The sequence below is a fragment of the Hevea brasiliensis genome, chromosome 9 (genome assembly GCF_030052815.1).
Source record: "Hevea brasiliensis isolate MT/VB/25A 57/8 chromosome 9, ASM3005281v1, whole genome shotgun sequence".
NCBI classification, from domain to species: domain Eukaryota; kingdom Viridiplantae; phylum Streptophyta; class Magnoliopsida; order Malpighiales; family Euphorbiaceae; genus Hevea; species Hevea brasiliensis.
In genome coordinates this window covers 11,585,857-11,599,308 of record NC_079501.1, presented here as the reverse complement: position 1 = coordinate 11,599,308, position 13,452 = coordinate 11,585,857, and the positions used below count along the sequence as shown (strand labels likewise).

Below are 13,452 nucleotides of genomic sequence, written 5' to 3'. Positions count from 1 at the left end.
TTGCAAACATAACACAATTGTATCATTCACAATAAAGTTTATAGATTTCTTCTAAATATCAAGAATTAAAAATCTATTATGATTTTTTTTTCACCTTATAGCATAATTTAAGTTCACACTACTTTAGGATTTAAAAATTTTATAATTAAAAGATTTTTTATTTTAAAAAATTTATAAAACATTTATTTAATGAAATGTTTTTAACATTTATCTATAAATAATATAATAAAATATATCATTTAAAAACTTAAAAATCTTATATTACAATGATATGCACGCAAAAATTAACAATTAAATTATATAGCCAAAAAATAATTATTATATTCTGTATTATACTTTTTATTTGATAAAATGATTATACATTCGAAAGATATAATTTTTTAAAATTTAAAATATAATTATTAGCTGTTAAATATTACAATTATCTTTATAAAAACACTAAACTCAAATCACAAATGATTATTTAAAAAAAAAAAATTAATATGCGACGTGTTGTACTCTTCTAACCATGTGAATAGCTTACACTTGGCCATGCAAATGTTATATTTGCGTGGCAAGATCTGATAGCTGGTTAAAGCCATACCTTTAAATGATTTCGCTGAGGATCCATTTTTGGCTTTCGCGCTTTTTCAGGATCTTACGCTCTCCGGCCTCAATCTCCTTATCTTTCTCGCAATAAACCCAAAAAGAACTCCCTCTCCAGTCGCTGCTTTGTTCTTTTGGTCACAAAGCGGCTCTCTTTATCAGATTTTCCTCGCTATTTCAACTAAATGATCCCTTTCGTCGTCTACTGGCCTTAAACGCTGCCTCTTTTTTCTATCTCTATCCTCTCCTGACTCGCTACCTCTTTTTAATTTCACTTATGCAGTCTCTAAGGATCACCCAGGGCCGATTGTGCCCATCATCTCCAAAATCAGTAAACACCCATCTCAGTTTTCTTCCGATCGCACAACTTGGTTTTGCTTATTTGTTTGGAGAAAGGTGTAAAAAGGCTTCCTTGACGCTTGTAAGAACAGAGGTAGGCGGGCTGGGCAATTCACGAGATGGATTATCAGAGGTTCAAAATGGGAATGAAGAGAAAGGTCTTATATTGGGGGCAGAAAGAGATGAGACTGGTTCTGTTATTGGGTTTAACTTGATTTCTCAGTCTGGTAAATGTTCTCTCTTCATATTTTTTGAATTTTGAGATGTGCTTTCTATGTCTCTTTTTATCTTCCTTTACTCTTCTTCGTTGTTTACCATAATTTACTGATATTCGTGATATCCTAATGATTACTCTTCGATCTTGTCGCTTTTCTTGTCAAATATACATACATAGGCACTTCGAGCCTATCTAGGATTATAGTTGAAATATACCAAGATGGCTTGAAAAAAATCATTTGGAAAGGCTACGGATATTATAAATTCCGAGATTAAATATTAGCTTCTAGGCTTATTATAAATTTTAATTAATTCTATCCATTTAAAAAATTTATTTTAAAATTAGTTTTAATAATTTTTAACTAATACATTTAAAGAAATATTTTTAAATATATTTCCGCTCTTCCTAGCAGAAATAATAATTTATAGCAAGACGAAGTAGCACTTCAATGAATTACTCTATTTTAAAATATTTTTGTCTTCGGGATGATGAATTACAATACTTTGCCTGCATTTGACGCATGGCACTGAGTGAGGGAACAACTGCCTTAATTTTTTATAGAAACTTCCATTAACAGATTTCATGTGACAGTACAGTTGCCAGAAGTAATCACATGCTTAGGCTGACTTTTGGTGAGCCCACCACTTTTTTTATGCCAGATATTGATGGCCTGTTAGGATTTAGGGACAATTTCTTGTTGCTTTTGGGATGTTCCCAAGTTTAATTCCACAAAATGTTCCCGGCGATCTGTAAAAGCACATTGGATTGCAGCAGTAGAAGAATCAGATTTAGCATCAAACTACCGTTGAGTTATAGGATTCTTACAAGTCATTTTTTAGTTTGTTTAATATGTTATAGTAATTAGGGTGCTAAATACAAGAGTGTCTTTTGGGAAATATTACTTTGATCGAATTGGGGTCACAGATTAATTATGATTATGTACGATATACCGAAAGCCATTTCTTAAAACAAAAATGACCTAACTGTTAGAGTCATGCCTAGCGATCCCTGTTTTATGATAAGCGCCTTAGCATATAATTTTGTCCATATGTCGAAGTAAACTCTTCTTTTCAATGAAAAAAAGCTACTTGACATTATACTTATTTTATTACTGATTTAATTGTAGCAGATGGAAAAAAAAAATCTAGGCTGAAACGTGTTTCTACTGGTTTTTAATATTGATCGTTAGTAATGGATATAAAATTATCTTATTATGTATAATTATGGAATGCTTTGGGCCACTATTCCAAGGTTGAAGTACTATAATAAACGTTTTAATGTTGTGTTCTGGATTGCTGTGGATGCTGAAGACTTGTGCAACAGCTTATTGCAAAATTAATACACTGTATTGCACTCACAGGTGATGATGGCATTGAATCTCCTGACGATGTAGCTATTGATATGGCAGAAGAAACTGTGGATGCTGAAGGCAGAGAGAAAGCCCAAACCAGAGTAAATCTCAATATTGTTTTTGTTACTGCTGAAGCAGCACCATATTCAAAGACAGGTGGATTAGGAGATGTTTGTGGTTCTTTGCCTATAGTACTGGCTGCCCGCGGACATCGTGTAATGGTTGTTTCCCCTAGATACCTGCATTCCTGTCCTGAAGATAAGATTTTTGATAATGCTTTAGATTTAGACTGTCACATCAAGGTACAATGCTTTGGAGGCGCACAAGAAGTCTCCTTCTTCCATGAGTATAGGGAAGGTGTAGATTGGGTAAAAATTCTGGCATCCTGTCATTCATGAATTTCTCAGGACTTTTATTTTCTGTAAAATTTGTATTTGCTTCTTTTGAAAACTATTTCAGAAATTATAAACTTTTTCCCTCTAGTTCATTCGTTTTCTAGTAACTTCACCAGAGTAGCAGAATCTTTGTGGTAAAGATGACTTGTTTAAATTTTCATTTTAGGTGTTTGTAGACAATCCTTCATACCATAGACCTGGAAATCCATATGGTGATAGCCATGGTGCTTTTGGTGATAATCAGGTAGTTTGCTGATTTTTCTTGCTGTAGGGTTGATATTGATTATATTATGGCCTCTTTGGGTCACAACAATGACAAGCTTTCTTCTCATTTGGCTTTACAGTTTCGGTTCACTTTACTTTGCCATGCAGCATGCGAAGCTCCTCTAGTTCTTCCACTTGGAGGTTATAACTATGGAGAGAAATGTCTCTTTCTTGCTAATGACTGGCATGCTGGGCTAGTCCCTGTGTAAGTGGTTACTTGTTCATCACTAGGCCTAATGATCTGCTTGTTAGTGGAAAGATGCATGTTGAACCATGCATCAGCCAATGATCTCGTGTTGCTTTTTTTTCTTTTTTTTAATTTTCATCTCTTGGTTGGATGCCTCTCTTTTTCTCTTTTTCCCCTGCTCACTCTATGTTGTGGATCATGTTCTATTCTTGTAATAATTTCCACAATACCTCCAAGGGATGTGTGGTTCCTCTTATTCCTAAGAACTGGGACGGAACCTCGGTTCTTTTTTTTTACTTTTTTTTTTAATCGGGATCAAAGTCTTGGTTTATTTCTAAGCATTTTCGGGTCCTATTTTAGTTTTGATTCCATTTTGGTTTTGATTTCGATATCAGTTCCTATACGAAAAATTACAGCATTCTTGTGTTTCTTTTAAAAAGAGTAAAAACAATTATAAATTTCTAACATCTAAATATCAATAAAAAAATAATAATACTAACATCTAAATAAAATACTAAAATAAAAAAAATGTATTTTATATAGTCTTTAATAAGTATATCATATTATCTATTACCTATTTCTTAATTATATAGTTTTTAATTAGAAGATATATATATATATATATATATATATATATATAAGAATTAAAAAGTGTATTATATGACTAAAAGGTGATCTAATCACATAATTAATTACTATAAAGTTAATACTGTTATGTTTAAAATTGTTAAGAAAATTTAGAGGAATAAAATATAATATTAAATGTAATTTGAATTATTAAAATTTTAAATAATTATATGCCTATCAAAATGAAATTAAATTTTCATTTCTTAAATGACTATTAATTATTTTTCTCTAAATATTCTTTCATAAGAATATAACAGTATAATATCTTATATTTTTAATAGTAACTTATATGATTTTGTATATGATAAAGGATATAAAAATATAGTTAATTTAATTTTAAATTTTGAGATAAGTTAATTAATAGATTGTCTTTATTATTTTTTAAATTCTATTAATTTTAGTTTTTTTAATATATCATGCGGCGATTATTATTAAGCTCTAAGTTGCTTGCTTTTTTAAGCTATTTTTAAGTAGTACTTGGTAAGCTGTAAATCAGTCATGTGTTGATCTTTACGTTTCGTGTTGTTCAGACTTTTGGCTGCCAAATATCGTCCTCATGGGGTTTATAAGGATGCCCGTAGTCTTCTTGTGATACATAACCTTGCACATCAGGTTTGACTCTTCTTTGATACATATGGCCTGCTGTATCATTCTGTCTCCTGGTTCTTGCAATTATAAAACAAATTTCGGTGTAATTAAGCTGCAAATTTCCAATGCTAATTAAACAATTGGCTTTATATGCAAGGGAGTGGAACCTGCTGTCAAATACAAAAATTTTGGACTGCCTCCAGAGTGGTACGGGGCACTGGAATGGGTGTTCCCAACGTGGGCAAGAACTCATGCTCTGGACACAGGTGAAGCTGTAAATGTACTTAAGGGTGCAATTGTGACAGCTGATCGAATTCTCACAGTTAGCAAGGTCATTGATTTATATATTAAGTTCCTACTTCCCTATTTCCAACCCTTTAAGTATTTCAGAATTAAAAGCCTCTGTTAGATGGCCTTTACTTTTGAAATAATATAAATTCAGCATGAAAATTGCAGAAATTTAGTTCACCTGTGTGGTAATGATTATCTGTTGACATAATTTTGTTGGGTTTTCAATATTGCTTCATATTAATACTTAATATTAATTTTAGGGCTATTCTTGGGAAATAACAACCGTTGAAGGTGGATATGGTCTGCATGAGCTGTTAAGCAGTCGAAGGAGCGTGTTGGATGGTATGTGTTTGAACATAATATTTAGGACTTAATTTTTTGTGAATAAGGGCTGTGTCAGATGATAACACAGATTTCTTTACCCAATGTTATCCATTTCGGTCCTTGAGTTAGTAAATATTTACCATGTTCATTAGGGATCATAAATGGCATTGATGTTTCTGAATGGGATCCATCATCGGATGAGCATATTGCTGACCATTACTCTGTTGATGATCTCTCCGGAAAGGTGGTTAAGTCTCAATTCATTTTCTGTAATCAATTGCTTTGAAGTATTTTCTATTACCCTAGTTCTTTGTCAATTGCAGGTTCAGTGTAAGATTGCTTTGCAGAAAGAATTAGGTCTCCCTATGAGGCCTGATTGTCCATTGGTAAGATATTAATTCCTTTTATGTACATGTTTATTAGCAATAGGATCTCTTCTTTGTTAGTTGATTGAAATTGAAATTTGTAGATTGGATTCATTGGGAGATTGGACTATCAAAAAGGCATTGACCTGATTCGCTGGGCAGTTCCTGACCTGATGGAAGATGATGTTCAGTTTGTAAGTGAATTTTCCAATTCATTTCACTTTTCTTTTTCCCATTCCTTAAACACTGTATTTAGAGGGGAATTGTTGATTGCTTTGCAGGCTGCTACCATTGATTCTTTACATAAATTTCAATCTCAAACATGTTTAGACATTCTTGTTCACTTTAATTTTTAGAGTTAAACACCTCAATCTGGTAGTCATATCTTCTAGGTTTGAAATTATAAACATTATTCTGAATTGATGTTTCTGAATGGGAGCCATTATTGATGTGTATTGAAACCTCTCTTGAAGGTGATTTTTTTTATATGCATACATGCATCGGATTATCTTTAGTCTTTATGTATCAGGTCATGCTAGGGTCTGGGGATCCACTGTATGAAGAATGGATGAGAGCAACAGAGTCAACTTACAGAGACAAATTTCGAGGATGGGTTGGATTTAATGTTCCAATTTCTCATAGAATAACTGCAGGGTAACCCAAAATTTCCGTCTATGTTTATGCACTACTGGAAATATGAATGACAGTTTTTTGAAGTTCATTCAATGACACTGATTGAAATTTTGGAATGAACAGATGTGACATATTATTAATGCCCTCAAGATTTGAGCCATGTGGGCTAAATCAACTGTATGCAATGAGATACGGAACTGTACCAGTAGTTCATTGCACTGGGGGACTTAGGGTGAGTGAAAATGTTCAAGAAGTTAAAAGCAATTTTTTTATTATTTTGTTTTTTTTTTTGTCCATTCTTTATTCACTGTATGACTTGCTCTGTATATATCAGGACACAGTACAAACTTTTAATCCATATGCTGAAGAGGGATTTGGTGAAGGCACAGGGTATGTGATTTTTCTTAAGCTTTTGCACTATATAATTTTCTGGAAAGATCCTTTTAGTTGCAAAACTTAATAACAAGAAATGGTGCCTTTTATGCACCTGGGATAACATAAAATAAATCTTAATTTTAATTCTGCATCTGATATTGTGTTTTGTAGCATTGATGTGGATGAATTCTGGAACATAATTAATTCAAGTTCCAATGCTTCAGATCTGCAGCTAGGAACAAGCACTTTTTTTAAAGACACTTTTTTTTCTTTGAGGTTGTCAACAAAAAAATATTCGTCTAATTCACTTTGTTTCTTTTTCTTGAAATTGTTTTTTCCTTGTCCAAATTTCTGTCTATAATGGAATTAGAAGGATTTGTTATATATAATAGAATGTACCATTATTTCCCAATTAGGAAAAAAAATAAATTCATATACCTGTGGCTTTTTGCCATTTATTATTTCTTCCCTTTTCTTTTAATATTTCTTTTTCCCTTATTCCAATGTTGTTTTGCGAAGCATTAACTTACAGTTTCATATAACATTTACACCCAATCCTCATACATTATATTTTCATTATACAACAATAACCTTGTTATAATGAGAGAGAATTTTAACATATTCTATCTGAACTGCTGGTACTTGTTCACTCAAAAACTTATTAGTGAAGCATTATGATCATAGAATTTTATAGACTCGAAATAACTCTATTCTTACTTAGACTCCAATAAATGAATACCCCATTTATATGACTCCTACACCCATTAAGATTCTTATAAACTCAAAACATTAATGAACGGAATTTAAGGCTCAAAAGATTAAAACCAGGACAATGCTCAGCAAAGCCAATAATTAGCAAAGTACCCGGAATAGTATTATGAAGTCTCTAGTAACCGATTCATTTGAGTGGACATATTTTTAAGATTCTTAAAGAACTAGAAAGCACTCTAATTTCCCAAATAAGCCCCCTAATAAATTTCAACTGTAATTCTAAGTTTTTCAAGTCCTTAATCTTGTTTTCTTGTGAGTTCTATATTGTCTGTCTCGCCACAAAACTAAGACATGCATGTCTTTTTCTTTTTTCATGGGAGAAAAACTAATCTAACAAAGGTTGTTACCGATTAACTTCTAGGGAATTTTATTTTGGGGGGAAATTACTCATGATGATCAAGTCATTTTTTTGTTAAATAAACTTAATATGATGACTAGAAATGTATGCTTTATGTTACTAGAATGGCTCTCTGCATATTTGCCAATTTTATTTCCTTACTGGGAATTTAGTTTTTTTGTTTCGTTTAGATAATGACTTGCATAAAATTCTTTTTATGGTAATGTCATGGAATATATTGGCAGGTGGACCTTTTCTCCGCTATCAAAAGAAAGTATGCTGGCAGTAAGTTAACTTTAATTCATGCGCACTATATTTCTTCGTCAGAAATTCTGATTCTGTTTCAATGCAACAAATGTTTTAATTGTTTATTAAGTTTACTATTTGAAATCACCTTTTGTTCCCTTTGTTCTTGTTATCCAAGAGACATTTTAGTTTGTGAGAGATTTGAGAGTTTACACATTACAAAGCTGATTTGTTGGTTTTGAGACTAGACTTTTGCAGACACTAGTCATTCATTCAGTCGAGCATTTATCATAAAATCTGCTTGATGAAAAAGTTTTAAGGGTTTTCCTGTCACAAGCATTCCTATGATGAATGACAAGCTCTCCCCTTTTAAGTTTTGATTCTTCTGCAATGTCATCACCTGCAGATGCCCCCTAATCAATTTCTCACATGAGTAGAGATTTTAATTAACTTTCTGTAAAATTTATATAATTTGGTGAAACTCTACTAAACCATTTTAAAAAGGGTATCTTTTTCCTGAGCACATGAACCCTATCGAGTTGACCTTTAGGAATAAATTTCATGTAAGGTGCTAGGAGGACCTTCCCTGCAATAATTTGGCTCGTGCCTCGTGATGTGATCAAGTATTAGAACAGGGAAAGGATTCAGAGTAGCATCATTGGCCTCATGCTAGCATCTTCCTTTCACCATTTAATTAGTTACCAAAGGCTTTTTTGTATTTTATTAATGGTTTTGTTGTTTATCATTACCTTATTTCTAATTATACTTGGATTATTTTTTTTATAGGCATTAAGACTTGCTGTCAAGACATACAGAGATCATAAATTATCCTGGGAGGGAATAATGAAGAGAGGTATGGAAAGAGACTACACATGGGAAAATGCTGCAATTCAATATGAGGAGGTCTTTGAGTGGGCCTTCATTGACCAACCCTATGTTGGCTAAAAAGGTAATACAAAATGAGCGATAGACAACCAAAACACAAAGGAAAAGAAGAAACAGTATGAGAAATATCATCTGATTCTGAAGACCAGCTAGAAACCATTTTTTTCTCCTAATACTATGGCTATGAGTTTTATTCTTTGTTTATTTTAGGTCATTCTTTTTGTTGAGGGATTATAATATAGGGTGCATGTGCACCTCATTCACAATGATTTTAAATTTTTATTGTAATGTATATTTTGATGAAAACAGCAGCAGCAGCTTCTAAGATGGTTATTTTGTTGTTTTATTTTTTTTCTTTTGGGCAAACAGCCTTTTGCTTGTTTCCTAAGGGCTTAGGACAATGTCCCTTTCACATGGTACTAGCAGAAAAATATTTTGCAAGTACCATGTGAAAGTGAACATATTATATCATTGACACTCAAAGGCAGTTCTCTATTATTGGAGTTGTTTTATAATTATGAGTTCTTCTAAATACATAAGAAATAACTCTGTAAATAAAGATACAATATTTTTCTTTTAATAATAGAAAAGAAAACAATTATTCATGGATTACTGATTTATTGTAAAAGTTAGGATTCAAATTTTTAAATTTTGATAGTGTTTTTTCTTTTAAAAAAATTTATGAAATACAATAAAAAAAATATTATGCTATTCACCTTTCCATTGTGTTCATGGGATTAAGATGATTAATTATTTTATTAAAAAATTATAAAAATGTTGACTAAGCAAGAAGAAGCGAAAACTAATATATTTTTAAAGAATAAAAATATAAACTTGATTAAAAATTGGATTTTTTTTTTATTATTTGAGAAACCTAATAGTGATAGGGACAATTAGTTAAATAGGAAAAAATAGGGGTGGAGATTTCGCTTTGCCAACCTTGAAATGATAGCATTTATAAATTTATAAATGCTTTGCATTATAAATTCATAACTTTCTTTTAAGAATCAAAATTTTGAAACTCATTTATTAAATTTTAATAATTTATTAACATATGTTAAATTTTAGTTGATTTATTTTTATTTAATTTAATTCGATTCAAATTTAAATTTAATGTTTCATATTTTTAAAAATAATTTTAATATCATTAAACTAAAATTCAAAGTATATAAATTAAATTTTAAATCAATAAAAATTTTATAAGTAAAATTTATATGAGATTATTAATAATTATAATAAAATATGATAGTGAAGTTTTACATTCTAAAAAATTTTAAATTAAATTCTAATTATATAATTTTCTCTTTGTAATATTCTAATTTTAGTCTTGATATAGCAAAATATTTATATCTGAATATTCATTTTATTTATTTAATAAAACATTTAATTTGGTGTTTATTTTAAAAAATAAAAATAAAAAGAAGATTATATTAATTAAATTAAATGTCATAGTGGGGTTAGCAAAAGAAAAAATCTTAGTGAAGGGAAAGAAACTAATTTGACTAAATTAATCCTATACACTGGGCCGTTAAGTAAAAAATAAATAAAACAAACAAGGCACATCCGTAATTAGAAGGAAAAAGAAGGGTTAATTAATGTTACAGAGGCTGCCGTTATTCTGTTTTCTTCTGCCTTCCAAAGAATCCTCATTCTGTTCATCTCTCTTCCATTCCCAAACCCTAGAAAGATAGACAAAATTGCAGAGCTTCAAAGAGAGGAAGAGAGAGAAACCAATAAGAATTTAAATCCTTTTCAAATTTCAGAGAAAAATCAATTGAATCGATAAGAAAAGAGAGAAAATTTATCGTACTTGCAATGCAATTTTTTTTTTCTCCATTTCAGTATCCATTTTCTCTCGAAAATTTTGCTTTTCCTTGATTTATACCAAAGGAAAAGGAAATGATTTCGAATCCACATCTCGTCTTCTATGCTTGCATTGCAAAAGGATCCACAATCCTTTCCGAGTTGTCGTTGTCCAAAGAGCCGGGAATCGAAGTTGTAGCTAAGCAATGCATAGAGAAGACCCCTCCTCTCCACTCCATCTTCTCCCATACCATTCGCAAGAAGACCTATGCCTTTTTAATCCATGAACCTTTTGCTTATTTCGCCATTTTCGATGAAGATCTGGAGAAATCAGAGTCTATGTGGTTCTTGGACCGTGTAAAGGTCGCTTTCGAGGAGTTTATTGCGTCCAATCCAATCAAAGATTTTGCTAAGCTCACTTCCCTTTGTTTTCAAGGCCAATTCTATCCTATTTTTCGCGAGATACTTTCATTGGATGTAGACTTGGTGGATTCTTTATTGGAGGTACCAAAGGATTTTAGGAATCCAAGTGTGGATTCTACGAAGGGAAAGAAGACGGTAGTGAGACCCTTGCATTCGAAGCCGACTAAAATGATGATGAAGAAGAAGAAGAGACCATTATGTTGTGCTGGTGCTGGTGCCGGTGGTGCTAGTGATGGACGAGGAGAGGCAAATGGGGATCATCATAATTTTAAGGATGGTGGTGGTGCTATGATGGATAGTAAGGTGAATCATGTGTATGAGAATGGAAATATTGTGGTGAATAGAGAGTTTTCAGTTTCGATGTCCCACAAGAATGGTGGGTATTATTTGGGTGATAACAAGCAAAAGGTCAAGCAAATTTGGAGGAAGCACGTTTGGGTCATTTTGATATTGGATTTGGTTATTTGTGCTGCTTTGTTTGGGATTTGGTTGTGGGTTTGTAGGGGATTTAAATGCATTGATGGTTGAATTGGGAGATGATTTGACATGCTAATAATAATGTGGGTGTTCTACTTTGAGGATTCTGCATCAGAGATCAAGAACGTATTTGGGAGAGAATAGTGTAAATGGGGTTGCAAGAAAAATTGTTGTTCATTCGTTCTGGAGTTCTGTTTGGCTTCCATTGGTGATATTCTTAGCTTCTTTGATGAACTCTTTCTCTTTGTATAATTAATTTCTGGACAGGTTGTATAGCCATGTCAACATGCATATTTTCTTCTATTGCCATGAACTGTGAATACCTATCAGCAACATATATAAATTGTGCAGGCTTTTGTCTTTTTCCCATTGTTTGTAGAGGCTGTATACGATGTGTTTTTGCCTTAAGCTTCCACAAGCAGAAACTACGCAATTTATGACGTGTCAATGAATTTCTTTTAATTTTCTTGCTACATTGCCATTTTAGGGAGATGCTTATTGAATGACGTAGTTTTAAGATTGCGGGTGGCATTTTAGCATCTGTCAAGGTTCCATTGATGAGTACTGGTTCTATTGATCAACTTTTAGCACCATGAATACTGCCTTGGTCAATCTATTTGCCTTGTAATTTGTGACCATTCTCATATGTGTATGATCAATTCTCATGATATGAGCAATTTTAGTAGATCAAATTGGGTAGGGAAATTTTTTGGACATTTGAAGACTGGCAGATAAACTGTCATTCATGCTGCTGTTGTTTTATTCTTATAGTCCACTGCAATTCATCTAGTTTAGTTCTACCTACATTACTGAATCTGCTTGGTAAATCTTCAGATTCTCTTGTAATGAACAAATATGAATGCTGCTAGAGGGGCTCCAAAATCAGCATCCTAGATAATGAGATCTTACCTCTATTTGTACATGTCAAAATTAGTGTTTTCTTTTCTGCAGCAAGTTCTTTTATGCTTTCATGACCAACAAAGTTGGTTTCAGTGTGTACTTTACAATTTTCTTTTATTATTTTTTCCCTTGGGTATAAATAATACCAATGCGATGGCTGTTAAAAGGTTTTCTGCTGCCAACCACAATGTAAGGTTGCCATTGCCGTCTAAGCTGCAAAATCTAATGTTATCTCATTCCAGGTCTTAATTTGCCATTAATTGCGGGATGAAATTTATTAGCAAATAACAAGTCAGCACTTTGGTCGTTACTTGAAATTGGAACTGGAGGGTTTAGGATCCAAGGAGTCTTGAATATCAAGAGGAATAAAATTATTTGAAAACAAAGAAAGCAAACGTCACGTGGGAGAGGCATAAACACAGAATCTAACTCATCCTTGCAAGTTCGATACAATTTTGCATTCAACTATATTTTAAATAATCTTTTTTTCTTTTTACCCTTATTTTATGTTTTAATGTAATGATTTGAAGTGTAATAGAATTGGTAAACCTTTTTCGGGTTAAGTTGGAGAATTTTTCAGGTTTTGCGTTGAATTTAATCACCAACAACATTTTATTTGTTTAAAAGCTTAACTTTTAACTTTTCTTAAATTTATATAAAATTTTCAATTTTTATTAATTTTAATGAAAACTTATGATATTGGTAATAATTTTAACTACAAATGTTGAAATTATACACTTTCTCTGCTTCTTACTCAAGCCAAGCCGAACCGAGCCAGTTATCGTACGGATCTATCATAAAATTAACTGCTCATTAGCTATACAAATGAATTAATTTTAAATCTTGGGATTGATATTAGTTTTTTGATGGTCATTAGAGCTACGCATAAAATTAACTTCATTTCTAGTTCTGTTATATGATTATCTTTGGCAGTAGTTCTCTTTCCTCGGTTTAATTTGTCATATTTCATCACAAACTGAACGCTTTTTGACAAAATAAGAGAAAAAATATGTTCAAAGAATTCAAATTCAGTCATTTCAATTCGCTTTCTATCCAAATTTGAACCTAA

At 31.8% G+C, this 13,452-nt stretch overlaps 2 protein-coding genes across 2 annotated transcripts; both read left to right on the top strand.

The window, feature by feature from the left end:
• The first annotated feature begins 582 nt into the window (after positions 1 to 582).
• LOC110648161 (soluble starch synthase 1, chloroplastic/amyloplastic) lies at positions 583 to 9,113 on the top strand. The gene is made up of 15 exons (XM_021802299.2): positions 583 to 1,151; positions 2,502 to 2,860; positions 3,054 to 3,131; positions 3,232 to 3,356; positions 4,496 to 4,577; positions 4,711 to 4,884; positions 5,105 to 5,186; positions 5,321 to 5,412; positions 5,492 to 5,554; positions 5,638 to 5,727; positions 6,063 to 6,187; positions 6,290 to 6,398; positions 6,501 to 6,556; positions 7,895 to 7,934; positions 8,682 to 9,113. Exons 1-15 carry the CDS (start codon positions 863 to 865, stop codon positions 8,838 to 8,840), a joined length of 1,923 nt encoding a protein of 640 aa, XP_021657991.1. The 5' UTR covers positions 583 to 862; the 3' UTR covers positions 8,841 to 9,113.
• A 1,246-nt stretch (positions 9,114 to 10,359) lies between these two features.
• Positions 10,360 to 11,956, top strand: LOC110648162 (phytolongin Phyl2.2). The gene has a single exon (XM_021802300.2). It carries the CDS (start codon positions 10,680 to 10,682, stop codon positions 11,532 to 11,534), a length of 855 nt encoding a protein of 284 aa, XP_021657992.2. The 5' UTR covers positions 10,360 to 10,679; the 3' UTR covers positions 11,535 to 11,956.
• Positions 11,957 to 13,452: the final 1,496 nt, after the last annotated feature.